The 27,604-nt window shown below is 40.2% G+C and overlaps 1 protein-coding gene across 1 annotated transcript in view; it reads right to left on the bottom strand.

Annotated features, from left to right (window-relative positions):
* LRP1B (LDL receptor related protein 1B) overlaps positions 1–27,604 on the bottom strand; it is a 762,836-nt gene that overhangs the window by 374,627 nt on the left and 360,605 nt on the right. Inside the window, exons 4-5 of the mRNA XM_075092828.1 lie at positions 5,586–5,705; positions 4,069–4,197 (exon numbers count right to left, since the gene is read on the bottom strand). Coding sequence (XP_074948929.1) covers positions 4,069–4,197; positions 5,586–5,705 — 249 coding nt within the window. The remainder of the gene's footprint in view (positions 1–4,068; positions 4,198–5,585; positions 5,706–27,604) is intronic.

The following is a 27,604-nucleotide window of genomic DNA, read 5'->3' as shown; positions in this document are numbered from 1 at the left end:
TAAAAAGCGATTTTGCTTTAATCATTACCAGTTCATCCTGCTTTATTTAAACGACAAATGTTTCTTATCACATGGCATTTCTCTCTATGTAGACTATGGAGATATAAAACATACCAGGAACTTTTGGAAGAAAGATAAGCTTTTTTCCCTCAGCTAAAGATTTCCAATTCTGTCATTTCGTTTCGTTAAATATTCTTTTCATCAAATGCAGGCCTTGCGATATAGGTATACAAACTTGGTAAACAAAGAAGTTCTAAAACTTTGTTCAGCAAAGGTATATTTTGTTTCATTTTCACCTCGGAAGAAGTCATTAACTGCTACTTTATTCATAAAAGAAAGTGTGGTTAAAAAGTCTGGAAAAAACCACAGTGTGCCCCTAGCTGTTTTGATACCTATTTTAACATCCTCCCCAAAGGTACTGTGCAGCTAGAAGTTTCCAGCTCCAAAGTTATTTAAATGAGCTGAGGAAGAAAATGCAGAATTTAATGAGGGATAAACCTTAGCACCTTCACAGCCAAGCATTTGGCTGCCTGAAGGGTAATAAAAAAGTAGCTTTTGTGAACTTCTTTGCTAATTGTACCATACCACATAGGGAAGCCAGGTTGTGCGGGGATGGGCTCCAAGGCTGTGCAAGAGCTGCAGGTGACCTCCAGTGGCCACCCCACACGTCCCCCGCAGCGAGGGAGGGCTCCTCCAGACCTGTGCTCACAAACACGTCACCTGCTCAGCATCCTCGGTGACTGCGGCCTCCACCACGACCGCCACTTCTCTACTCATACATACTCAGAAACCTCCCACACAATTAAGAGAGGCAAAGAAGATGTGTCAAAGGGCCGATAGTTTGGTGTTGTGTATTGTGCCGTGGATCTCGACGTGGATGGCAATTCATATTCTTAGAAGATCTGCTGTTACAACCATTGAAAGCTTTACATAATGCCTAACCTAACCTAAATGTTTACTGCTGCTTCTTAGCTTTCCTAGCTTTTACACACAGAGCAGAATATTACTTAGCTCATTTTCTTTTATCTATTTGACAGCTACTTTTGTCAAACATAGACGAAGTGGATAGCTTGCTCTTTTCATTCTTATTTTCTTTAGGCTTTTAAAAAGCATCCTCTGGTTGGAGGCCTGTAACTCATGGTGTTCCCCAGGTGACTCTGCTGGCTCCAGTCCTGTTCAACATAGACATCAATGACCTGGATGAAGGGACAGAGAGTACCCTCAGCAAGTTCGCTGATGATACCAAGCTGGGAGGAGCGGCTGATACACCAGAAGGCTGTGCTGCCATCCAGTGAGACATGGACAGGCTGGAGAGCTGGGCCAAGGGGAACCTCATGAAATTCAACAAGAGCAAGTACAAGGTCCTGCCCCTGGGGAGGAACAACCCCCCGCACCAGCACAGGCTGGGGTGACCTGCTGGAAAGCAGCTCTGTTGAGAAGGCCCTGGGAGTGCTGGGGGGCAGTGAGGTGACCCTGAGCCAGCACCGCGCCCTTGGGGCCAAGAAGGCCAACAGTGTCCTGGAGTGCATTAAAATGAATGTGGCCAGCAGGTCGAGGGAGGTTATCCTCTCCCTCTGCTCTTCCCTGGTGAGGCCACATCTGGAGTGCTGCATCCAGTTCTGGGCCCCCCAGTTCAAGAAGGACAGGGAATTACTGGAGGGAGTCCAGCGGAGAGCTACCAAGATGCTCAGGGACTGGAGCATCTCCCATATGAGGAAAGGCTGAGAGACCTGGGTTTGTTCGGCCTGGAGAAGACTGAGGGGGGATCTCATCAGTGCTTATAAATATCTGAAGGGTGGGTGTCAAGAGGATGGGACTAGGCTCTTTTCAGTGGTGCCCAACGACAGGACAAGGGGCAACGGGCACAAGTATGAACACGGGAAGTTCCACCTCAGTATGAGGACAAACCCCTTCCCTGTGCGGGTGCCAGAGCAGGGGCACAGGCTGCCCAGAGAGGCTGTGGGGTCCCTTCCCTGGAGACATTCACACCCCGCCTGGACGCGGTCCTGTGCCCCCTGCTCTGGGTGTGCCTGCTCAAGCAGGGGGTTGGACGGGATGATCTCCAGAGGTCCCTTCCAACCCCCACCATTCTGTGATTCTGTGGAAAAAAAAAGGTTGACTATTTTTCAAAGTGTTCTTTTTTCTTTTTCTTTAGACATTTTTTTTCATGGATTTTGTTCTACTGATCCACAGCTGCCTTGTCGGATGCCCCTCCCTGGGTGTCATACCCCAGCTGAAGACTTCCCAGCACTGCATAAGTGCCAGGATTACTTCATACGTCTCAGAAGTAATAATCCTACTTATATACATACCAGGGTAGTGCCTCTTCCCCTGCCCAGTGAGAAGAGAGGAACTTATTTTTGACTTGTGATCCATTACATATTTTAGACACTTTCCACCAGGCTATTTGTGCAAGGCCACACTTTGCTTTTCCCCCTGCTCAAACCTCATCCTACAAGGCAGAAACCTGTGAAACGCAGCTTGTATGATCAGTGAAGCTAAGAATGTAATGGTAAGGGTGTAGGAAAGCAACCTGCCACTTCACTATTTTCCACACTATAAGTCAGGCGCAGTAAAGCAACATAAGCTATTCCAAGTCACTGCAGCTCTGGGGAGCTCTGCAATAAACCCACCTTCATTACTGTGCCAGGTGTCTTTTTGACCTCTGTGCCCTATGAAGTATTTGACCCAAATATCCATCGTATTGATAATTTAATACAGCGTTAATTCAAGGGAAAGTTGTGTTTACGCACAAAACCAAAAACCAATGTAATGAGCAACACTTATTTCTTTGCAGCACCATGACCTTGTTTTGTCCTGTTCTGCAGTGACTTCTCTGAGTAATGACCAGTGATTCCCTTCTGAAAATAACAGAAAAGATGAAAACTACCATAAAATAAACATGATGAAGTATTAAGAAAGACAGAGGAGTAGTTCTTCTCTGTTAATCTCATCTATTGCATCAAGACCTCCAAGGCACTGACAGCTAACTGCAATGCTCAGTTGTTACACGGTCTGCTGGATCTAAGACGGGAAACTCAAAGGCTCATCTCAAGCCCAGTAGTGGCACCATGAGGATTTCCTGATCTAGAACTGCGTTATTGATTGTCATGTAGTGGAGGAAGAAGAATAGTAAAATACTTTTACTTTCTTTGGACCTTGTTGTCTCACAATACTTCGCTGTGGAGTTTAAAACAGTTGCTCTTCTATGTTGTCTGGATCAATACAAAACTTAGTCCAAGCAAAAAGAAACTCGGTAACTCATACTGGTGCTTAAGTCACGTCATATTTAGCAATGCTTTTTACGTAAGCAAGCCTCAAAAAAACCAGTAGAACTTCCTTATTTCTGATGGCAAAATAACTACAAAAAGGAAGACTCAAAAAATATGTAACAAATATGGTTTTATACTTGGGCATTGAACCATTGTGGATGTTGAATAATTGCTGAAGGAACATTCTGGGTTTTTTATATACAAGCATTGTTAATTCAATATGCTGAATAAGAAAAGACCGTGTACAACACCTCTTCATTAAACAAAATTCACTTATTTCCTAAAATACCCAACTGGCTATTACTAATCAAAACATGCACTAAGCAACGAAAAGCCAAGTGTGAGTATGTATATCCCAAAATTCACCTCTTGGGATATTGTAAGGACAAAGCAATCTCATATATTTTTTTATCCTAAGGGTACAATTACCTCATGATCATTTCCTCTGTCTTCTCAATATCTCCCTAGTCTTCCCAGAGTAAACAACCTATTTTGTTTGTGTGAGGAAAACCTTTTATTTATTTATTAACAGGAAAACTGTGACCTGTTTTCATCTTGGCTGAACTGAGTATTTCACTTTAGTTAATAATAACTATATAATAAGTTCTAACATCTCCCTTGGAGTACTCTTGTGATATGCGAGAACTTTTTCTAGGGCTGTTGTGTGGCTCTTTGTAGTAGAGTGAAAGAAAGCCCATCTCTTCGGTGTTCATCTGTCTATCTTTTCATATGTATCCTCTAGATAGGACCGAAACACAGAATATTTTCATTAAGATAAAATGATGTTAAAACTTACCATTTTTGGCCTTGCAGGATTTGTCATCTGGCTGAAGGACATAACCCTCCGCACAGCTGCAAGTGTATGATCCATCTGTATTTATACACAATTGGCTACAGCTTCCATACGTATTACATTCATTCAAATCTAATGGGACATTAATGAGATATTGTTAAATGATTAGAAAAAAAAAACATTAATACAGACAAAAAATCAGAATTCATAGAGAAAAATTTAAGTCGTGAAGTCATTTTGGTATGATGGTTTAGGTTTTCTCCCTTCTCAAGCCATGACCTTATCATGGATGTTGGACGTTGAAATTATTCCAGTAACCAAAGAGAAGGCCAGGAGTTTTAAGTTTAATAGATTTTACTTTTTAAAAGATGAAACCTACATTTGTTCAAGTAGTACCCAAAGGCTGCATCACGTTAGGGAGGCATTTGGGTTCCTGTTCATACTAAAGACCACTAGTTATCAGGGTCGATGAATGAAGCAACATTTCAAGAGAGGAAATAGTTGATTATCCTTCTCAACCTATTTATGCTGGCAATGTCTTATAGTTCCTTAAATGAACTGTCATGACTTCTACATTAAACCAGCATCCACTACATCAAAAACTATATATTTCTCTAATAGATATAAAGAACAATTTTCTCAACTAGCATATATAGGCATAATACCATAAAATCAAGGTATGCTATTTAACAGTGGCTGAGGGTTTAAGTAATAAATCGACATTTTTAAAAACTGCTGTTGAAATTATTTCCTCAGATATATTTTCAATCACAAACATGACAACCAGAGAGCAAAAGAACTTAAAATAAATTTTATTTATGAAGAATCTGGCTTAGCACTATTACTTGGAGAGAGGAGTGACTAGTAATGAGCACACACATAAGGCAACAGAGCTCCAATCTGCTTATAGAAAGAGAAAAAATAAAACAAGAAACAAATACCTTGATAAGAGAATTAAGAAGTCATATATTTAAAAAATGGAAAAGAACACCAATTTCAGTCTACAATTAATTACACTGAAATAACATTCCCAGATAAGCTGCATGATCTGGGAGTGTTCATTTATCAAATTCTAATCTTGGTGTGATTTTATGGGCACAAGGCGAAACGCTACAAGTTTCTACAGGGTCTCCTGGTAGTGAGGTCTGGAGCTCTGCTCGCACAGAGGAGCTGTAAGCTTGTCTGAGCAGTGGGAAGCACTCCCCGCCTCCTCCAGCCTGGCTGAGGATGCTTTCCTCCCAGTAACATAACAACAGCTACTGCTGGGGCATGGAAGCACCAAAGACTCGGCAGGGAGGCCCTGACTCTCATTTCGGAGGGGGATTCTTTCCCCCTGCCTGCCCCACAAGCCCATGCTCCTTCCTGACGAACACCTCTGAAGGCGGGCGAGGAAGCAGCTGCGCTGGCCAGCCTGCCGTTGGCCAGAGCTGGCAGCCCACCGCCGGCTCTCTGCCCCTGATAGCCTCCAGAGAACCATTAGGGAACCTGGGTGTTAATCTCACAGCATATTTCTTGTTTACCTGTGCAGCTTCTTCCATCACTGCTTGTTTCATATCCATCTCCGCAGTAACACCTGGTGCCATTCCTGGTAATGGCACATTTGTACTGGCAATTCCTCTGCTGGCATTTGGGTAGCAATTCTGTAATAATATTATTTAGAGCAAAATGTTACTAAATATTTTTATAAATCCTAAACTGCAAATTTTATAAACTTTTACATATATATATGTGTGTGTGCGCGTATATATATATATGTAAGTGCATGTCTCAGGAAGGAAACACCACCACCATTTATATTAGCTGTGTTTTGGAAATATGACACATAATACATTGCAAAATGCTTGCTTTGCAAATTGCATTTCAGCATGTTGATAAACAGAAATCAGCATTTTATTTCTATCAAAAGTTGCTCACAAGTTTATTATCGAGGTGTACTGTTGCTCTGCTTAGACATCCAATTTTTGCACATCAGTCATTTTCAGTCAAAGCAATGATTTGGAAGAAAACCCACCAAAGCTCAAAGAGTTAGGCTGTAGTTATAAAAACCAGCCAAGGTTATGAGACAGGTGTCAACGTCTATGCCTTTTCTATTCCTCATATCAATTGATTTTCTATCTTTTTAAAGCTTGTTTTGATTTACTGATACACACATAACCTTCACAGCAATCAATGGCAACACATTCTGGCTCAATATTTTAATATTGGACACATAATGTTGGACAAACAGTGGACATAATGTATATCATTACTACTGAGGTCCATCAAAGAATCTATTGCTTAAATACATACCATCAGCATAAGGCATGATCCTAACAACAAGAGGAAATATTGTAGAAATATACGCTGTAATGATTTCTGGCACGAAACTGCAGAAAAACAAACTGAAAAAACTCAAACACTTCCCAGGCCTAAGCTGTATGACATGTATCAATAATTTTACTGATCAAAACCTTAGCATTTTAATGAGTAACAACAGGTTTCCCTCCAGGAAAATAAGAAAAGGATTGAGGAAAACAGCTTCAGGAGTTGATCTGAAGATATTTTTCAAACCTATATAGTAGATGGATCAGAAAATAACCTGCAAATGGACAGAGAAAGGTTCCATTACAGGGTTGGATTTAAGTAACTGGGTATGTTCTAAAGAAAAAGCGAAATCTGTAGTTCAATATTTGGGCAGTTTTAATCCATCTGATCATTCATCAAATTCTACTTGGGAGGAGAATGAAAACGATGAAGAGTCTGCATCAGCATCTGAGCCCTGGAGCTTCAATTCGGGAACGTCTGCCAGTGTCAAAATAAAGCTGAAATTTTGGGAGAAAAGTGGATGTGGCTGGCACCCAAAGCTGCTACTTACTGTAATGCAGCACTTCTAAAAACAAAGAGGTTTCACACAATTATCACAGGGCATTCCCTCAAATTCTGTAATCCACACAATCTACAGACTGACTAGAGGCTGATAAACCATCCACTGCCTAAATCTGCCCACTTTCCAAGTGTTTTGTGTGTTATTTCTCTGCCTTTTGGGCCCTCGTGAACAGGAAGACAATACATACTTCGGTCATAGCTTGCTTTGTCGGTTTCTTGTCCCTAATCCAGTCCTGAAATCTATTACACCTTTCCAAGAACAATTCCCACGCAGAATGCAAACCAGGAAACTTCCCTAAAGGTAACCTGAAGTGGGACAGCACGCCAAGGTGCGGAGCTGGAACCAAGGCTGATTAGGTGCTATCTGTTTATTTAATATTTCTATCTGAACAAATCGACACATACATTTCATTTTCTAAGCAAACATGGATCAACTATCCTTTACAACCTATAATTTTCTTCCTCAAATATTTGCCTTATGCTATACAGCCAGGAGCTTTCACCGGATGATAACTGAGCACAAAGGGGACCTGGCTTGTTTGCATTCTTTCCATAATGGATGCAGACAGACAGCAGCTTAAACCAGAATAGTGGGACCTGCACGTAGCCAGTTAAGGCTGCTGGGGGACAGCAACGACAAATTCGCAAGTACCTTTACCATGAAGGCACAATTAATAAAAACAGACTATTTGGCCATATTTTTTAAAAAAGCTGTTGCATTTCATTGATTTGAAATCACTGTAGTATCATGTGGGTGGCTTTTAACAACAAAAAGGTTGCATTTTCCTTACAGTAAGCATAACTGAAGTGCTGCGGATAGACCATTTCTGCCAAAAATAAGTGCTGTCATACATCTCAACCCTCATTCTTTCTGCACTTTTTTATTTTTCATGCTGTCTCTCACAACCCTGTCGGTGTCCTCATCCCACCTGCTACGTTTTAGAAAAGGCTTCTCTGAGGAGGTATTCTACTTACACTTCCTTCTCTTCTGCCAGCCCTTACATTCACTTCATTGTGAATACTGTCTGATGCTATTGATCAGTTAAGGAATTAATTTCAAATACGTTTTCTCAAAAGACATGTTTCATGGTCCACTGACAATAATGGTTTGAGACCGTTAAAACTGGACCAGTGAGAAAAACAAAATACCTTCTCTCATTTTAGCCAGCTGGGGAAAGAAGCAACCTACCACTTGCCTCAAATCTTACACTGAAACTACTTTGACCGGTTTCCCTGGAGGGCGATGCTGGCCAGGCAGGCAGCTGGGAATTCCTCAAACACACCACACTTCCCCACAAATCCATATACGAAGCACTGTTGACCACCATGTGTTTCTGACTTCAAACCAACATTTTGCCCCCACTAAATTATCCATCAGATTATTGCAGCAGTAATTTGCCTCCATTCGCAGCTCCAGGGAAGAGCTTTCTTATTGCCTGTGTGAGAGAGACCTTTGTGCACCGGAACATTTTTGCTCTGTTGCTGATCTGCTAAACTGGCCAGCGGAATCCACAAATGGAAAAGCCAAAAAAAGAATAACAACATCAAGGGTAAGCAAATATAGCTTCTATTTTAATAGTTCTTTTGCTTTCTTAATTTTAAGTAACCAATCCCAAAAACCTTTCGAAGAAAACTGAGTCGGCTTGCCTATGACAATGTTTGAGGTACTGAAGGACATGCTATGGAAGACGGTGTATACATGTATGGTTTGGTTAGATTTGTAACAGGCTTCTTGGGAAGAGGTGAAAGGCAAAAAAAAAAAAATTACAAAGCAGTGAACAGTGATATATTTAATGCTCCAGGTAGGAAATTTAAAGAAATAAAAGCCAGGGACCCTCATTTCTTGTTCTTTCATACCTTGCTTTCGGATCAGTGTAAAGTTCTGCACCCACTTTGGTCTCCCTTTCTCAGTGTGAATTGGTTTACAAAGTACATAGGCCGTGAAGAATGAGCATCACTGAGCTTTCCACTTTTATCACAGCTACAGAAAGCTTGGAATTTGTCAAAGCATGGTATTTCTGCTGCAAGATTTAAAAGAATAAGCTGCACTGAGGGAAAGCAAAAGGACAGAGCTTTATAGCTTGCAAGGAGACCCACAATTCAAGACTTGAAGCTGCAGAGCAAGGCATGAGATTTGCAGAAATACATGGTAGCAGAAGTAGCTGTGAGTGCCTTTAGGTTGATCTATTTTCTCCAAGCTCAGGGAGTACTGACAATTCATCCAGCTCTGATTTAGGTCATTTTGTTCAGTGTTTTCTTTCTCCCACAGGAGACATGAAGGGCAGCATTTTTTTCTTCCCTACATCCCCATGAATGAGCCTCTCTAAAGTTGTGCTCCAGCTCTACAACAGCCCCCCTGCTTTCTCAAAGACACCCATGTCAATCTTACACTTCCTGACTTTCATATTCCTCAAACTCCCAGGTATCTGGTCCCATAGGAGAGTAGTCAGTCAGGCAAAGATGCGGCTGATCTCATCTCTCCTAAAGTGCTATACCTTTGGCAATGACTCAGAGGAGCTGTAAGCTCCTTGGACAAACTGCTCCCACAGGACTTCATACTAATAAAATCCTGGCTTCATTTTTTTCCTTCTGTGTTCAAGGAAATACACTGCTTATCATAGTTCTTCCAAGACAAATGATATAAGGAACTATCATCTCTTGAATGGCTCTTTAATGAAAGGATTAACCAATTGGTCTGACTATCCTTTCTGTCACTTCCTCCTGAGCTGACATGAGGCTCACGATAGATTCACACCAGGTTCTCAAGCTCAGATGTTTTGGCTGTTTCTATTAACAAGAAAAGTAGTTCAGCTTGCGTTTTCTTTATACTGGAAACTTTTTTGGCTCTTGGGGATGTCGAGTAGGAGTTGTTTTATGAAGATACCTCAGTTAGCTTTGCCTTTCCTGAAAGGATGAAAGGACTAGATTCCCACCCAACAAAATGCATTTAGATGCCATTATTTCTGAGCCACTTGGACGATAATAAGGCCTTTTGGCTGCAGTGGGTTCCCAATTATGTTTCATAAGTGCATCTGTAATAGATAAACCCTGCACTGCTTTTTTTTGTAATTAAAATATATGCTACAGCATATAGACAACTTTACAGTACTCTGTAAAATAAAAATTACCAATTACATAAAGCTGATAATAATCAGTGATACAGAGTTGAAGTAAATAAAAGAAATTGGCTGAAGTTTAATAGTTCACAGTGCAAGATAATATGCTTAGGGAGTAATAGCAAAGCTTCTGCTGTGAGTTCGGGATTTCACAATTTAAAACAAGAAGAGATCCTTGTCAAATAGTTCATCAGAGAATGACTAAGGGCAACCAGCGCAATGTTGCTGGGAAAAAGGGAAATGCATCACTGGGAGCACTGGGATAAGCATTTCCCACAGGGAAAGTGTTGATATCAAGGGCCAGGATGCTCCTGAGTCCTTTTTGTCCAGGACGCAGCTGTTTGTGGCACTGCCCACCCCAGTGGATACCTGGAGGATCAACTCACATTTGAGCAGGATCAGAGAATGGCCTCAGGGATGAGCAGGGGAATGGAGTGCTGCCATCTGAGGGGAGACTGCAAGTTTCTGTGTTGATTAGTGCCAGGAGACAAAAAACGAAGAGGAATTATGACTGTATATGAATATATCACAGGAACAACAGCGAGGAAAGGGATAATTTAAGCTAAAGGGCTATTGGCAGAAGTACAAATGGGTATAAATTGCCCATTAATAAATTCTGGCTGAAAATTAGAAGGTTCTTAGCTATTACCATAATCAGGTTCTGGAACTCCTCTTTGAATGGAAACAGCAAGGACAGAAAATAAATAAATGCTTTTGACATAGATCATGATAGATCCACAAAATACAGCATAAGGAAAGGCCCCTGAAATAGCAGAAACTATGTTCACGACCCAGGAGGTTCCTTCTACTCCTATATTCTTCAAGCAACACTATCTTATGTTAAAACATAATTTTTCATTATGGAACTAAGATTAATCCTTTTTTCTTTGTCTCTGGAACATACTCAAAGGAAAACTTAGGGGAGCTTGTTACTGAACTAGTCTTCCAATTGTACTCCATACATATTCTTATTTCTCTTCAATATTCATATTCTTTTTGGCAGCTTTGTGTTTCATGAATTTACTTGATCTTATCACTGTTCTATTTATTCGGGTATTGTGATTCAATATTCATACACTGATGTCTAGACTATTCCTATCACACATATGCTGTAAGCCTTATTTTTCTTTTCTAGTTCATTTTCCAAGTTTATGAAGTACAATTCTTCTACAGATTAGACACTCTAATGTAATCTCGCCTAAGTTTTTTGTTTGTTTGTTATTGTTGATGTTATATGTGCAATATAAAGCCCTATGGTTTGCTTCTCTGACAGAAAAGGGTAGCTTGATTGCTAGAATTCAATTGCTGGACTGAAATAATGCAGGATGTTTTTTATCTTACATTTGTTGGTCATTTTATTAGTTTTGACTATCGTACCGTAAAAGGAAATGACAAAAATGTAATGATCTTCGTCACACACCTCGGCCCAAACTGTGTTATGGTAGATATACCACTGAAAGAGAGATATGGAAATCAGAGATCAGATTCATAGCCTTATACCCCCACCACGGGTGACCTCAGACAAAGTTCAGCAGAGAAGCAGAAGGGGTCAAATTTTAAAAAAGAAAAGATATGCAATATCTAGCATAAAATATACGCCCCATTACACTCAAATGGGGGGAAGAGAAGGGGAACAGCACCTTAGGCTAGAAAAAAGGTTCCTATTTGCCCTTAAACAAGTGCTTAGATGAACATTTCCTCCACCTATCTGGTGTTTCCCATGGCCGGCCCAGGTCAAGCTGCAGCTTCTGCATCTGGGCATCAGCTGAGTCACTGCTGCTTCCTCACTCAGGGTTAAGAGGCTTGGGAAAACCCAGGACCACAGTTGGTTTTTAATAGTCACTAAAATAAACCATCCGTTTAGAAAAATTAGCTAACAGTTAGATGTGGCAAAGACTGAGACATTTACGGTTAGGGTCTGCAAGGCAGCTCCAGCTGCCTAGCTGCAGAGATCTGTTAGGCAGCGCAGGATTTCTGTATAATGCACAGACAGGGTAACAATAACCCAGAATGAGAACTGAAAAACCCTGTATCCTGAACTGCCTGTCGCAAGTTAAACCAAATTGTAAGTCCTGGGTATAACTGCAATCCTTCTCCTTCATAGAGCATAAATGTATAAGCCTGGACTGCTGGTAGGTAACTCCATTTGCTTAAACTCCAGAGTGCAGAATCTTTTCCTAAGGCTAGAGTGTTACAGCAATATTTCTAGGACATAAGCAGAGAATTGATGCTTGAGAATGGTGTTTTGCCCTGGGTACCAGGCTGCTCCTGAATTTTCTTCCGTAAAATAGCTACTGAATAAAACATGTTAAGAGACTGTTGTATTTCTACCCTTTGCCGTTACCACAATCATCAGGCTAAAGAGTCACGCTCTAATGTGCATTCTCTGCCCACAAAATTCCCTTTCTCCTAACAATATTGATTCAAAATGAGAACACCTTACACTGCACAAGATGTAGTGACTGGTGCATCCTATGGGGGAATGGTTGATGAGGTGTGAGGTGTGGATACCCGAGGCTGAAGGCACACCTGGGTAATCCTGGGTCCCACCTCCTAAGCAAGTGTTACAAAGACAAAGCTGTTGTGTAAAAGCTGAGCACAGCTTCTGTCACATTAGTTGTCATTTATAAGAAAAAGTTGTCTCAACAATACTGTATCAGAGCTCATCCCCATGAGAAGGTGTCACCGCATTGGGAAACCTTGGTCCGTAACACCAAGTGATGCAGAAAGTTTTACTTGAAATAGGGAAGGTGTCTGCTCAAGGTAAGCACAATGGCACACAGATTGTACGTCATAAATTCTACCCGATGTATCTCAACCCTCTACTGGATCTTTCTACACATCACTGTCTATGTGTTGGCAATCAGTTCCTAAACAACTTAATATATTATTTTAGAGGGACATTACAATGTAGTTGCCTATTTTATTATTACAAGAAAATTACACATCTTGTTTAATGCACTTGTCAGTCTGCTCAAATCCAGAAGTGTCTTACTATGACTACTGTTCAGTGAAAATGGGCATGTCTTGCTGACTAAGTTCAGGCTGGTTGTGATAAACAAGATATTATTTTTAAAAAGTCAGATCTTTTTCTTCCCCCCCTCCCCATTTGCAACCTAATGAAGACAGAAGGAAGAAGGAATGTTGCAAGAAACTTTAAATAAGCAAATCAAGTCTTCCAAGTCCATACCCCAGCCAGCACTCCTTTTCAGATGTGAGTATACCCATCTTCAAAATATTACCTACACAGTATCTCTCTACCACGTTCATGGATAAATTTATTTTTCAAGGATGCAGCACTGAAATTTCTTCCTGCTTAAATCTTGACCTACAATATTTGGCTGAGCTTCAAAACAATTTGTTTTATGTGGTGTTCTTCAACCATAGCATCACAAAACACTTGAAAAGATGAGATCAGCAAGCAGTAGGCATGTAGTAAAATATTGGCTTCACCAGTGGAAATGGCTCATTATTTTGACCTTTTGCTGTTTTAGTTAATCCTTGGCTGCCATACACAAACATAAGCTAAAGAGAAGTTCACATGGGAAAATTTAAACTCGGTGAGTGATTCCATAACTAAAGAGAGACATTTATCTAGTTATTAATCTTGATAAAAGACATAGATTTAGAAGAATAGATATCCTTCATACAAGAAGAACACACATATTTGTTTAATTTTGTATAAATGAGTTTAAAGTTTTCGATATTTTCACAGTATTGAATACATACTGAAGAAGGTTCACTGAGTTACAGAAAATCATCATTAAACTGTGTCTAGTTAGATATGAAGACTGGCAATACTGACCATGTTCCAGAAGTGAAAGGAGTAACTAATGAAGTTCGTGAATGCTGACAAAGACTGGCAGAATGGATAAACTGCAGAGACGACTGGCAGTCAACAAGAGCACCCCACCTGGGCTGGGCCTAGTCATATAAAATGCATTTACAGAGTCAGCTCACAGTTTCTCAGCCTTATAAGTAAATTGATTTCAGTGCCTGAGGAAGGCTTGTAGAGAAAAAAATGTAACTTGGTGGCAGGGCAGAGCAGGGTCTGGTGTTAAAAAAAAACTCAGTAATGTTTTGGGGAGGCAAGGGATGTTAGAAAGCTTCTCAAGGGAGCTCTGGAAATCTAAATACATTTGAGGAATCTGTCCCTGATGAGGCAGGTCCCCTTCTCCTAGGCCATCTTTTCACTAAGGCCTGCTTTTAATTATTCACAATCCAGAGGTATGAACTCTATGCCCCTCCCACCAAAAGCCTTGCTGGGGTTTCCATCTGAACGTAAGAAAACACTTTTTCAGTATGAGGGTGGCTGAACACAGGAACAGGTTGCCCAGAGAGGTTGTGGAGCCTCCATCCTTGGTGATATTCAAAGCCTGACTGGAACGGTGCTGGGCAACTTTATCTAGATGACCCTGATTTCAGCAGAGAGTTAATCAGCTAGATGGTCTCTGGAGGTCCCTACCAACCTCATGGAATCTGTGGATCCTACAGGCTGTCCCTTCCTTGCAAAGACCTGCTGCCATCACCTCAACCTGCAGGAGCCTGAAGTGTGCAACAAGGAAGGGGTACAATTAAATCTCATCTGCAGAGGGCAGGTGGCAATGGGAAGAGAATAAGGTCAAGACAGAGAGCTGGGGAAGTGCTTTCTCTTCCTCTCCCTTCTCCTGCAGGCATGACGGTGGCGGGAAGGCAGATCAGGCAGTGATTGCTCGCTGTGGAAGCTGCTATAGCCACCTTCTCCAACATCTTTTCTAACCCCTGACTTCCCTCCAGCAGTGACAGCTGCGCAGAGTTGGCAGGACGCAGGAGGCTGTTCATCATTGCACAGTAAATCTCCATTTCTACAGGCAAAGAATACAGCATGTCACCTTCGAGACTTTTGCACTAGTCAGCTATCTACCTAGGCAATAAATAGAGCCAACTCTTGTATCTTAATTCAACAGAAAGCAAAGTCAAATGGTAGGGAATAGGAAATGCATGCTACAGTCACCAAATGAAGGAAAAAAAGGAATTTAAATGTCATAATTGACAGACACTCAAATGTAAACTCCCACATGATGCTGTTTTACGGTATCGTACAAGTGCTGTTCTAAGACTCTGTACAGTTAACCTTTGGATGTGAAAAGCAGCAAGCAGGTGTGGAGGAGAAATAAGACACTGAGGACTGACATGGTGTACTCATACAGTACTTGCATTGGTAATTTTTTAAAACGGAAAGCAATAGGAAAGTCTGGACATCGTAATGGGCTGTACAAGTGTTCCTTGTGCTTTGGTGTGAGATGAACCAAAATAAGTTACAGAGACTTCTGTCTGAAAAAGTGAAGTTATACATTTTAGAAGAGGTAATACCTAAGCTTTCTCTCTGATGAAACAACATCTTCCACTTCAGCTTCTTAAATATCACTTACTTTGACAATCAAGTATTTCAACGACCTCCTTCACTCTCATATTAGCATACTCAGCCTTATTTCACATGCTGCTGATCATATTTTTTAATGTGCTCAAACATACCCCTGTGGAATCTTTGCAGCATTCATTTTTAAATAATGCTTTATATTTTGGCTTTTTCGTTTGTAAAAATATATACACATGAGCACACATACCTACACGTTGGTAATTTCAAACATTTACTGAATGCATTTTAAGAAGTCATCTCAGAAATAATAATTTTAAGCAGTTTTTTAATAAAACAACCTCCAACTAAAAAGTACTGAGTGAGTCTCAGAGTCCTCTGGAATCATTATTAATTAAAGCCCCACAATGTTCTGTTGTGATAGTTACCAGTACATTATTAGTGTAAGTTCACCAGTGATGCACACTCCTGTACACGATTCCAATTAGCTCATCTAGTCACTGGATAACAAGGACTTCTAAGCGGAAGAAGTGTGACTGTTACTGTAGTTTTATACATGTTTCCCAGCTCTATTTAATGGGAAGCCACCTCCCAGTATGTCATCATCACTGTTCAATGTCCCTCCTAAACCAGCCTCTTTTAGATGACTGAAACATCTAACTTCCTCATGCGGATCTTCTCATTCAAAAACAATTGTATTAAAATCCATCTACACTAAGCAATACAAAGCTCATATGAATTTATTGTGTAGCATCATATAGCATATGAATTAAGGAAAATCTCCTTTGTTAAAATGTACGACAGTACCAAAATCATGCCACATATCATAACACTTTTTATAGTCTAGAAAGGAATTATGATGAGTTTCCTATAAACTTAAAGGAAATATTTATGTTTTGATTTGTTATTATTGATTGAGAAGACACAGAATAGGATCAAAATCTTTTTGTTAATGCTCTAAACTAAAGCATTCCAATATCTCATCAATGAAGACTCATGACTGACACCGTTGTTGCCAAATTAATGTCTGTTGCCATTTTACGCTAATCAGATTTTTACCATAAAATTAAGCAGAATATGACTCTGAAAGCTTTTAACTGATGTTTTAATTACAATGAAATAATGGGAGGCCCTCCATGCCAGTAACCTTTCTCCCTGCTTTGTGAACCTAAAGCAGCCACTACATGTCTCAGAAAGGAGTGACCTCTCAGCAGCTCTGAACAACTCTGTGTAAAGAGCAGCACTTGCACTGATTTAGATCCAGTGACCAAGGGAAGACACTAGAAAGCAGGAATCCCTCTCCTATACTTGAATAACAGCAACTGATACTAAGTGCTACAGCTGCAGATCCAGATCATCACAAGAGTCCTCAGTTAACCAACCTCAGTCAATTTTCTTGTAAAAAATGCATCCACTGAAATTCTTAATACTCAATTTTCAGTACCTTTATCTATATCAAATGAAAACAATAGAAGGTGTTTCTTCCAGTTCTATTGGCTGCTAGACTTGGACCTTACACCATCTCTACAGGATTAACATTTTGACCACTCAGCAGGTTCAAAGAAACTTATATTTTTGATTTTTTCTATAACTTGGGAGCCACATTCGAGGTCACTATAAGTCACATAAATCTTCTTAGCTTTCAGTTGGCTCACCTTTGCCCACATTATAAAAACAACATCATTAATAGTCATGAATGCCTACAGATTCCCTCAAATCGGGCAAAGTTAATTGCCTGATACTCCTCGGCATGTTTTTAGCTTTTTGGCAGTCACTGATGGCTTTTTCACCATCTGTGGTGAGATGCCAGCAGACAGTAGTGGAAATAGTTCATATATTATTTTGCAGGGACACAATTTACAACAGTGTAATCTATATGGATGACAGTGATGTGTCTTGAAGACTCTGTTATATATTTATGCTCTGGAGCACTTAGTTTGCTTGCTCAGCTGGGCACTCAGCTTAAGAAAAGATCCATTAAGCAACACATTTTAAGGAGAATTACTTTTCCAATTATCTAACTACAGTGTACTGGCTTCTAAGTGACCAACTCTCATTAATAAATAAACTTTGTGGAAATGAGATGTCCTGCAAGTCAGTAGCATAGGTTAGAAAAAACTTCAGCGTAGTTCTTTTTCAAAGATAATTCAGAAATGCAAAAAATAATATTGTTCAGGATTGATAACCCAAGTTATTCTGCATACATGTACCTTTGAACAGTGGAGCCCAAGAGCTCTGGGATCAGGTATCACAAACACATGTCCAGTTCACTTTTTATCATGCACTACATCCAGCCAGATAAGAGGAGACATTCTGCTCCTGGCTCCTACATCTCTCTTCTGCCTTCACAGTAAATTGCTGCTAAGCCATTACATTATGAATCAGAATCAAAATGTTTTAAAATATCAAGCCTCTATTAAAAATAAAATCAGTGAGACTGTCACATAACACAGATTGCTGTGAAATGGTGGTATTTACAAGTGCTGCCGCTCACTGAGAGTCCCAGATTTGGGATGCAAAGGGTAGAGGGCTACTAACTGGCACTTTAATTCACTGCTGCAAGAAAATGGGATGGCAGTGTTGCCAGACTGACTCTTACATGAGCAAAGGAGGATCCAAAGGACATTTCACTCACGCTTTAATAATGCTGGGGAGGACTGTGCATGGTCACAAGTGTTCTGTGCAGTGTAGGAGCTGTCATGTGTAGAAGCCCCTGGGCCATCTGACAATGTAAGGCAAGGAATTTGTGTATTTTCATATGTTGATACATGTCAAGTGTCCAGTCCAATGACCCAGTACGTTCAGCTGATAATCTCCTTTGTGCCTCAAGCAGATACAGCCTGGCAGTTGCAATGCCATCAATGCCATTTTCCCCTTACGTGGCACACCAAGATGTCTCGGTCCTCTCTTGGAATGACAATTTGCAGAGACAAATGGCAAGTTTAGCCTCCATCTTTGCTCTGTTGCCTCAAATAGTGCTGCAGGTATAATGGTGTGATAGGGCTGGGAAGGGTGTGGGAGTTTTAAAACAAAAGATTATTGCTTTTCTTTTCCTGATACTGGGCAGGGGATGGGGGAAGAAAGAAAAAAAGAAAAGCTAGCATCTTTATTTACATTGATCAGTTCTCAGTTATGTGGAAAAACATAATTAAATCATTTTCCAATCATAAAAGACACCTATAAAAGCTTTTTCCAACGTCCAATTTCATGCCTCTTCATGGAAGTAGTACCTCAGAAATTGCTTCTCTTCATGAATACAACTTCACTTGACAGATAAAATCCTCAAAAAATTGCCAAGCAGAAACCTCAGGCTCACGAGGCAGTGCCTTCCTGGAAGCTCAGCCAAGGACTTGGAATCAATTACATAAAGGATTGAATAACAACGATCCCAGAGAACCAAACGTGCGATTCAGTAACTGAACTTTTCTTACATGCACAGCTAAACCCAGCAAAGGATAAGAGAAAGGACTTTAAGCTAGAAGAGAATTAAAAATTGGCAGCAAGGAAAAATTATCCTGGAGAAATAAAATTCTTACTCAAGTGTTAATTTTTTTCTTGGGAGACAGATGTACATAATTCTGAACTGTGGCAGGGGCTGGAATAAGTGATACATTTTTTCACAAGCGGCATTTACAGTGTCTCCCAGCTAAAGAGACTGAACGTTCAAATTTTGCTCTGCAGCAAGCAGGGTTGAATTGCAAGTTGGCTTCTGGAGAGTGTTTGCCCCACTGGAGGTGCACAATTCATGACAAATTCCACTTGAGTTGTATATTGCTCCTGGTGTCTGGAAAGACTCACAACTGCCAATTCTCAAAATACTGTTGCAAGCGGTTTTCTTAACAGCTCACTTATCAGAGTGTTACAGATCTGAGTCTCGTCTCGTGTGTGTATTAGCGTGCAGAATGCAGATGTTCAGAGAAGCTAGAAAACATGAACCTTCGAAGCCCAAAGCCTATAAAATCACTGTGATTCAAACCTACTCTCCTGATATCTGGGAGGAGACAGGCTATTTAATGTTTGGTGGTTTGTCGTCATCCCACCGTGCATCCAGCGAGGATTGTTTAAGGGTAACTTCTCTGGAAGAACTAAATATACTTAGAGCACCAGCTGAAAACATGAAATCAGCAAAACACTGTAAAGTATGGTAACATTTCCATGACTCATCTTTCCTCATTGCTTTTCTTATATTTTACCCAACTAACAAGACTTTAGCCCTTGGCAATGTGTAATTGATTCAGTGTTGCTGACTTTGAAAGCAACAGAAGCACAAGAATTCCTTTTCATTCATTGCTTCCGTTAGTTCTCAGTCAGTGACCTACCCAGCGCAGCAGCTCCACGGCTCTCAGAACTGTGCAGTGTTATTGCCCATACATGCTGTTGTCGTAGGCACAAATAGGGCACAGGAAAGCTTAATTTCTACTGAGTATTTTCCACAGGACAATGGCATTTGCTATTTTTCGTTATGAGTTCCCCAGGTGTTCTTTCAGTACTTTCTTTCAAAGCACTCCAAGCCTCTAGAGGACAAAATAAAACCCGTCCCTTAGCCCATCCTATAAATCAAAAAACTGGTAAGCAGCATACTCCAGTGATGAATCTTTTTAGCCATGTACAGTTTTTACGGTTAGGTAACGGCTATATTTTTGTGTAGCTGTATGTACCTTTGCATATAAAGGGAAATAAAAATGCAGTTTTTCACAGGAGATGTCATTGTCACATTTTATTAGTTGGAAAAGTGTAAAAAAATGTCATCCTCATATCCCGCCCCTTTAGCTTCATTCTCCAGGGTGTAAGCAGAAAAGGCTGATGAGTATGTTAATAAAACATGATGTAAAAATACTGAGTGCCAAATTCAGCATGCCAGAGCCTGCGATTATTAGAGACACAGCTGCAAAGGATAACACCAAAAATGAGCGACTCAGGTGATATGCTTTAGAGGTTAAACTGTACCACAAAGATCAGCCCTATTTCTAGCTACAGAGAATAAATAAGGACTTGCCATGGTATTTACTCAAGGGTTCCATCTATTACTTCAATAATTGGCTACTACACTACGGCATATTAGAAGTCAACCTGGCTCTTCCCTGGCTTCTGTGGGAGAAAAAAGCAGAAGGGAGGAAAAAAAGCATCTCTCTTTTTTTTTTTCTCCAGTTACCTTTTCTAAAGCTTCTGATTTATTTAGAGAACAGTCTAACGGTGCCGTGTGCTTGGCTTAAGACAATTACTATTGTGCAGGTTTGGTGGGGATCACTGCTTCTCTTGAACTCTGTTTTAATATTTTCTCTCCACAAAGTATAGCATTTCACAGCTTCTTTGAGCAGAAACATAGGAGATGGATGTAATTCTAGTTGTTCTTAGCTCATTCCAAGTTTGGCAGAGAACCTGACTATTTTCTCATTAAAGAACTGTTTTCTCATTATGTTCCAGCTATATCAAACTCAGTAAGCAGAGCCACCTCCATCCAAATTAGGAAGTTAACAAATAAACACATCACCTTAGTTTATATTTGTAGCTTCTTTTTTTTGCATCTCAGCATCACAGGACTGGATTTTTGCAAGATTAGATTATTCAGGAAGAAAATTATTCAATATAACAGTATAACAACATTACTGCAATACTGTTAACTTTATACTGTGTATAAGTAAAAGTGAGATTTGTAGTTAATAGTTCTAAGTAACTATAACAAATTATTAATGTAAATATATTGTTAAAATATGATTCTGTATACATCCTAATTATATATGAAATACAGAATAAATACTGTATAATATATAGTTAACACTATTTTCTGAAGACCTAACTTACAAGACTCTCCTATCTAGTAATATCATCAGGAGTTACACACATCAGAAGATAACATACTTATCATTTGGAAAAATGAAGAACAGATTCATTTATTTCTCTGCAAATGCTTCTTACAGGACACTATTTCCAGTATCCTGTAAATTTTGTGTGTCATTTGAAGAGCTGAGTTTTGCCCTCATAAAACATGGTTTTGAAACTGGACAAAAAGTGTCATTGTTAATTTATTTTCTGTAATCTTCACCAGATCGAATAGCAAGAAGCAAACCTGTCTCCTGAACCATGTACGTTTGTCGATAGGTTGCTAGTTATGCAGTCAAAGAAATCTATAACAGCTTTTATTACTGTCAAGAATAACAACAAACTTTTTAGCTGAAGACTCTCTGAAGCAGGAAGCCTTTTCCAACTGTGGAGCATTTTTAGTTGGGATAAGATGTCCTTTTCGCTTGACTTAGTAGCAGAACTTCTTAGAGGATGCTTGGACTTCAAAGAGACTTTTTCTCCACAGAATCCCAGAACCACAGACTGGCAGGGGCTGGAAGGGACCTCTGGAGCTCATCCCGTCCAACCCCCTGCTTGAGCAGGCACACCCAGAGCAGGGGCACAGGACCGCGTCCAGGCGGGGTGTGAATGTCTCCAGGGAAGGGACCCCACAGCCTCTCTGGGCAGCCTGTGCCCCTGCTCTGGCACCCGCACAGGGAAGGGGTTTGTCCTCATACTGAGGTGGAACTTCCCGTGTTCATACTTGTGCCCGTTGCCCCTTGGCCTGGCGTTGGGCACCACTGAAAAGAGCCTAGTCCCATCCTCTTGACACCCACCCTTCAGATATTTATAAGCACTGATGAGATCCCCCCTCAGTCTTCTCCAGGCCGAACAAACCCAGGTCTCTCAGCCTTTCCTCATATGGGAGATGCTCCAGTCCCCTGAGCATCTTGGTAGCTCTCCGCTGGACTCCCTCCAGTAATTCCCTGTCCTTCTTGAACTGGGGGGCCCAGAACTGGACGCAGCACTCCAGATGTGGCCTCACCAGGGAAGAGCAGAGGGGGAGGATAACCTCCCTCGACCTGCTGGCCACATTCATTTTAATGCACTCCAGGACACTGTTGGCCTTCTTGGCCCCAAGGGCATGGTGCTGGCTCAGGGTCACCTCGCTGCCCCCCAGCACTCCCAGGGCCTTCTCAACAGAGCTGCTTTCCAGCAGGTCACCCCAGCCTGTGCTGGTGCGGGGGGTTGTTCCTCCCCAGGGGCAGGACCTGGCACTTGCTCTTGTTGAATTCAATCATGCTAGGAGTTTGAGCAGGAATTACAAGAAAGTGACAGTTATGGAATCACTTTTCTTTTTCCTTGAAAACTAATATTAAAATGAAAACAAGATACACGCATCTTCCTTATGCATTCATGGGAAGAGACATGTACAAATGTATTTATAACACATCCATGAAACACACTTAATACTTGGTTTTTAATTATCTTCTTGCTATCCCTGTTACCAGGCCTACTGGAAAAGCTTAGGTATACCCAAAGTTAAACATAAGATTAGAGTAGCTGAGCAAGAAAAAAAAAGTATTTATTTAGTAACTTCTAATAAAAGCCATTAAATACATGAATTTCAGTACAATCTGTGCAGTATAAAATCTAAATAGATAATTACTGTGAAAATAAAAAGGCAGTTTAAGGGGGAATGATATAAAATAGTTGCACTATAGTTAAATTTTTCATGAAGAAAACAGAAATTGAAAATTAAATTGGTAAAGCATTTTCAGCAGTAGCTAAATTTAAGTGTGTACAGTTCACCTTCACTTTTTCTAACACCCAGGATATAATAATTCTATTTAAATTTAGAAAAAGCCTTGCTTTACTTTGCAAAGCCTATCAGCACAAACAAATATTGTTTTTTTTCCTGTTCCAAAGTGCTGGGCCACCTTGATACCGTATAGAAAGTATTAGAATTGATCAGTCCATCATTGCTGGCAGGTAACTGAAGGGGATGGTCTGTGTCAATAGCAAAGTGGCATTTCTGTGCTTGCCTTCTTTCTTAGCAAATAAGCCCAAAACACACACAAGTTTCTTTGGATAAAGTGATGTTTATTATTTCTGGGCAACTTAACTCTATAATACAGTTTCCTATGACTGAGGATCAGATTTTCCTTCACCTATCCATGGCAGCTGCTGAAGACATACCAGTAACTGATTTATTATGGCTTGATTATATTAATATGTTTACATTATATAATGTGATAATACAATATTATATTACAATTATAATATTATATATTATGTATGTAACCTGTTACATATTATCTATTTCTATATTAATCTTTGAGAACATTACCTGGACCTCTCTTTTTCTGCATGTTTCAATAGACAGGCCTTGTTTTCATTCCAGGATTGGAGATAAGAATCTAAATGCTTATTACTTATAGACTTATAATCTAAAACTTTTAATACAGAGTCAGCTATTACTTATTTTCAGCAACATTCTTTAGTTGCCGAACAAGTAACAAAACCACACGTATAAGCCTGACGGGTTTGAATTTTTTTAAAGAAAATATTTCTTCTTTTCTAACTAACTCCTTCATTTGATCTAGTTCCTAAATTAAGTAGTTGAATTTCAGAAGCACTGAGCATTTTTCAACTCCAGCTGCTACAAGGAATTGACTCAATGGGAGCTATAGCTGTTCACCATATCTCAGTAAAACATTTAATTTGTGCATCTAAATGTGAATTTAAGTGATTAATTAGACTGCCGTCTCCACAAACAAAGAAAAAAAAATAAGGTCTGATGAAACAGGAAAACAAAGTGCATGTTTATTCAGGGTTCTTTTGCAGCCCCATCAACTTGCAATGGCATTTGAGTTGAACAAATTCTGACATTTCACTCTAAGGGAAGTTTTCCCTTTTTCTTCCAGGTTTCTGGGTCTAGTCCTTGCAGTGAGCAAGTCTTGTTCACTTTATGATCTCTCCCAAGTTTTTAATTTTGCTGCATGCTCCCCATTTTCTGTCTTGCCAGTGCTCCACCAAAAATTCTCCAACCTGAACATATTCCATAGTTTACCAAAAAGCACCATCTTCTACTTCTCCCAAACTGCATAACTGCCCTCAGCTCCACATACAGAACAAAGGACACTAGAGACAAAACACTTTTCTTTCCAAATGCCTCTAACAGACACAGTCTCTCCAGCTAAAAAATAATATGTAATAATTACACAATTGTGGAAAATAATTCAACTATCAAATTTAAAAGAAGAGAGGTTTCAGAAGGCAAAAATGTGTTGTTTTACAGCTTTTTTCCTTTCTCGCTTCTGTTAATGAGGTTGCAGGGCAAGTCAGCATAGAAAATTCATTATTGAAAGCTCCTCACTGTTATGTGAGTACAACTGTACTATTAACTGAAGCTATTTAATATACATTAAGTCTATAATGTATCTTTTTGTTTCATGCCTTAGTGACTACTGTGAGTGAACTTCCCCTCCTCCAACCGTACCTGCTGCCAGCCTCCCTCTAGCAGCTACGGACACCATCTCAAGGCAGGTTAGCACCGAACGGTTCCATCCTGCCATCATCTGAAGCAATTCACATGCACAGAGTTTTCATTAATTTTATCAGAATTTTTCTGTATGGAAGCGACAGCAACATTTCAGAGCGAGGAGGAGCATCTCCTGCGGCAGCTCTTTCACAGTCCATCCACGCATCTCTCCATAACTCTAACCAAACTCAAAAGGAGAAGGCAACTCCAGCAGCCTTCAGTGGTTAAACTTCAGTTCATAAGCAGCTTTGATGATTTCTTTGGTGTAGAATTACTATTTGTTGTATGTCCCTTCCTTTTAATATGAGAAAATTTATTCTGTGGATGGCAACAAAAACCTGCCAGTTTCCTGCTCCAGTTCTGGTGCTAACTTGCTTTTTCAGCTTTGTCGTGTTCCCCTTCCCTAATCCGATCCTTCCTTCCTGGTTTTTTCCCCACAGTCAGTTATGTATAAAAACATATAAGTTGTATCTTATAATCCGGGCATGTACCATTTTCAGAAACAGATGATAGGAACCAACTGATCACAGACACAGGCATTAGGAGAATACAGTGGATTGCAAGATGACCCTGCATTAAGAAGACAGCAACAGAAGGCTCTTTGGTTGTTTTTTTATTTCCAGAATTAACTTCATTATTGCATAGCATGGCTTTTATATTTGTAACAATACTTAAAATACCAGGAAAAATTCCCCCAGCTCTGTATACCATAAAGCTCTTCTAATGACCTCAGTTACAAAATTATGCCATTTACTTAGTCCTATTCTACACTACATAGAGTAACTTAAGAACTATGGTACAACACATGGTGTGGTTGTACTGTGTGAAATCATCAGTTTAAACACAGTTTAATTATATGAACGTTTCAATATACATAAATTTAGCCATACATATTTAACAAACACAGTTTCAGAACTCCTTTCCAAGCCTTACTATCTAATGCAAAGGCAGCCTTATGTTTGCCTGATGTAACCTGCAACGTCCATTGAAAACCTAAGCCAGGACACAACCCAAACAAGTGGACAGCATGCATCTTTGCAGTCACAACCAGTTTCAAGTTATGTCCTTTAAGTTGCTGATGAATGGGCATTATTGTAAAGATATGTATAGGATAGGTCTATCAGGGGAGCCCTGAATGAAATTAAGACTTCAAATACCATTAAAATTAATGAAATAGGTAAAGTCAGGTAGTTAATCACCTGACTGAACTGGAATCCAATCTGAGGCATCCTTTAAAGAAAGACACATTCAAATGAGGTAGTGTTCACAGGGAAGATAATCATAATTTAAATGAGAAAATGCCTGCATAGTTTTAGCAAAGTCTGACAGGGATTCTCTGCAAAGGCAGCCTGGTAAGCAAAAGCAAATCTCCACAAATGAATTTGACCTTGATGAAAGGCACATATTTTTATCAATCAGACTTAACAAATATTGACTTTAGGCATTAACCAAAGACATAAATAAACATTCAGGTTGTTAAAACAGTTGTCAAGTTCATTTTCCTTCTGAAATCACAGTTTGCTGATAAAGATCTAGCTGAACTTAACCTCTTCAGAAAAAAAAAAAACAACCTGCATTGCCTTATAAAGGAAGAGTCAGACGGATTAGTCTTCTCTGCCTATCAACTGCTAAAAAAAGATGTGTCGCACAGGCAGACAGAAATCTAGAGCCAGAGCACTGGCTAGGATAGATGTACAAATGAAACATGGTATAATTATATCCCCAATAGGCCCCATGACCGTGGCCCATCCTCCTCCTGCAGCACCAGCCAGGAGGCTGGGGGCGAATGGCAAGGGCAGCACTTTCCCTAGTGACTACCATTTATCATGGAGGTTTAATTTCCACTGGAAGTCTAACAGGGCAACATACGTCAAGGTTAGAGGTCACCAAGTAGAGGGCTTTCCTGAGAAAAAAGTAATGCACAGTAACTGCTTAACTTTCAAAAGTAGGAAAGATGAGAAGATGCTTTAATGGTACTTTCTACTCTCCATTCTTAGTGGACTACTGGCCCTTCCCAAAAGGGGATGATAGCAGCTTGTGTAAAAACCGTGCTGTCTTCTTTTAAGCTACTCCATCAGCAGGTGAAGGAAGAATCAACCACCACTTTGAGAAAAACAAGACTCCCAACACCTTTCCTGAGTTAAGTGTGCCTGCTACCACTCCCTGAGGTGACGTGTGCTGCCAAGCAGGGCAGGAGCTCCAAGCAAACGCCAGGTCTCCCTGCAGGAAAGGCTCCCCGCTGGCGAGCATGGAGAGCTGTTGAACTTCCCTCTCCTCCAAGATCAAAACCTTCTCTAAACTGTCAGATTCCCAGAAAGAAGGGAAAAGCAGGGACCATGGCAGCAGTGAGGCTTCAGCCAAGCATTTTCAAATGTTCAGTAAGGTGACTGCGAGGTGAGGCTTGAGGAGTACACAAAGGCTTTATTCTGTACCGCAGCATTCAGACATCTACTTTGTGTCATACGCAGCCTTCACCGAAGAAACACCTTGAGGCATTTCATGACTACTTTGACATTTCAATTATGCTGCATTTAAATAGATTTGGTTGTGCTGAGTCTTATTTCTTGCTAAAATACTTCCCATTCTAAATATAGATTCAAAGAGTTGTTTACTAAGTCAAATTCTGACAGGGAACATACCAAGGAAGCAGCAAAGCAGAAAGTCACAGTATTTGCTTCCCCTTTTTAAAAATCCTGTCTCTCCACCTTTTTTCATCTGCTCCATGACTGGAGGCTGTGCACAGAGGGCACTGCAATGACAGAAGCAGAGCTCTGTAAGGAATCCTCAGAATGCTTTTGGTGTGAGGAAAAGCAAAATAAAGTTACTTTTCACTGCAGCCTCCTAGAACTGGCAGTAAAGGGAGCTGGAGAGCAGCCT

Source organism: Phalacrocorax aristotelis, chromosome 5 (assembly GCF_949628215.1).
Source record: "Phalacrocorax aristotelis chromosome 5, bGulAri2.1, whole genome shotgun sequence".
Lineage (NCBI taxonomy): Eukaryota > Metazoa > Chordata > Aves > Suliformes > Phalacrocoracidae > Phalacrocorax > Phalacrocorax aristotelis.
The sequence above is the reverse complement of the archived record's forward strand: the minus strand, read 5'-3'. Positions and strand labels throughout refer to the sequence as shown.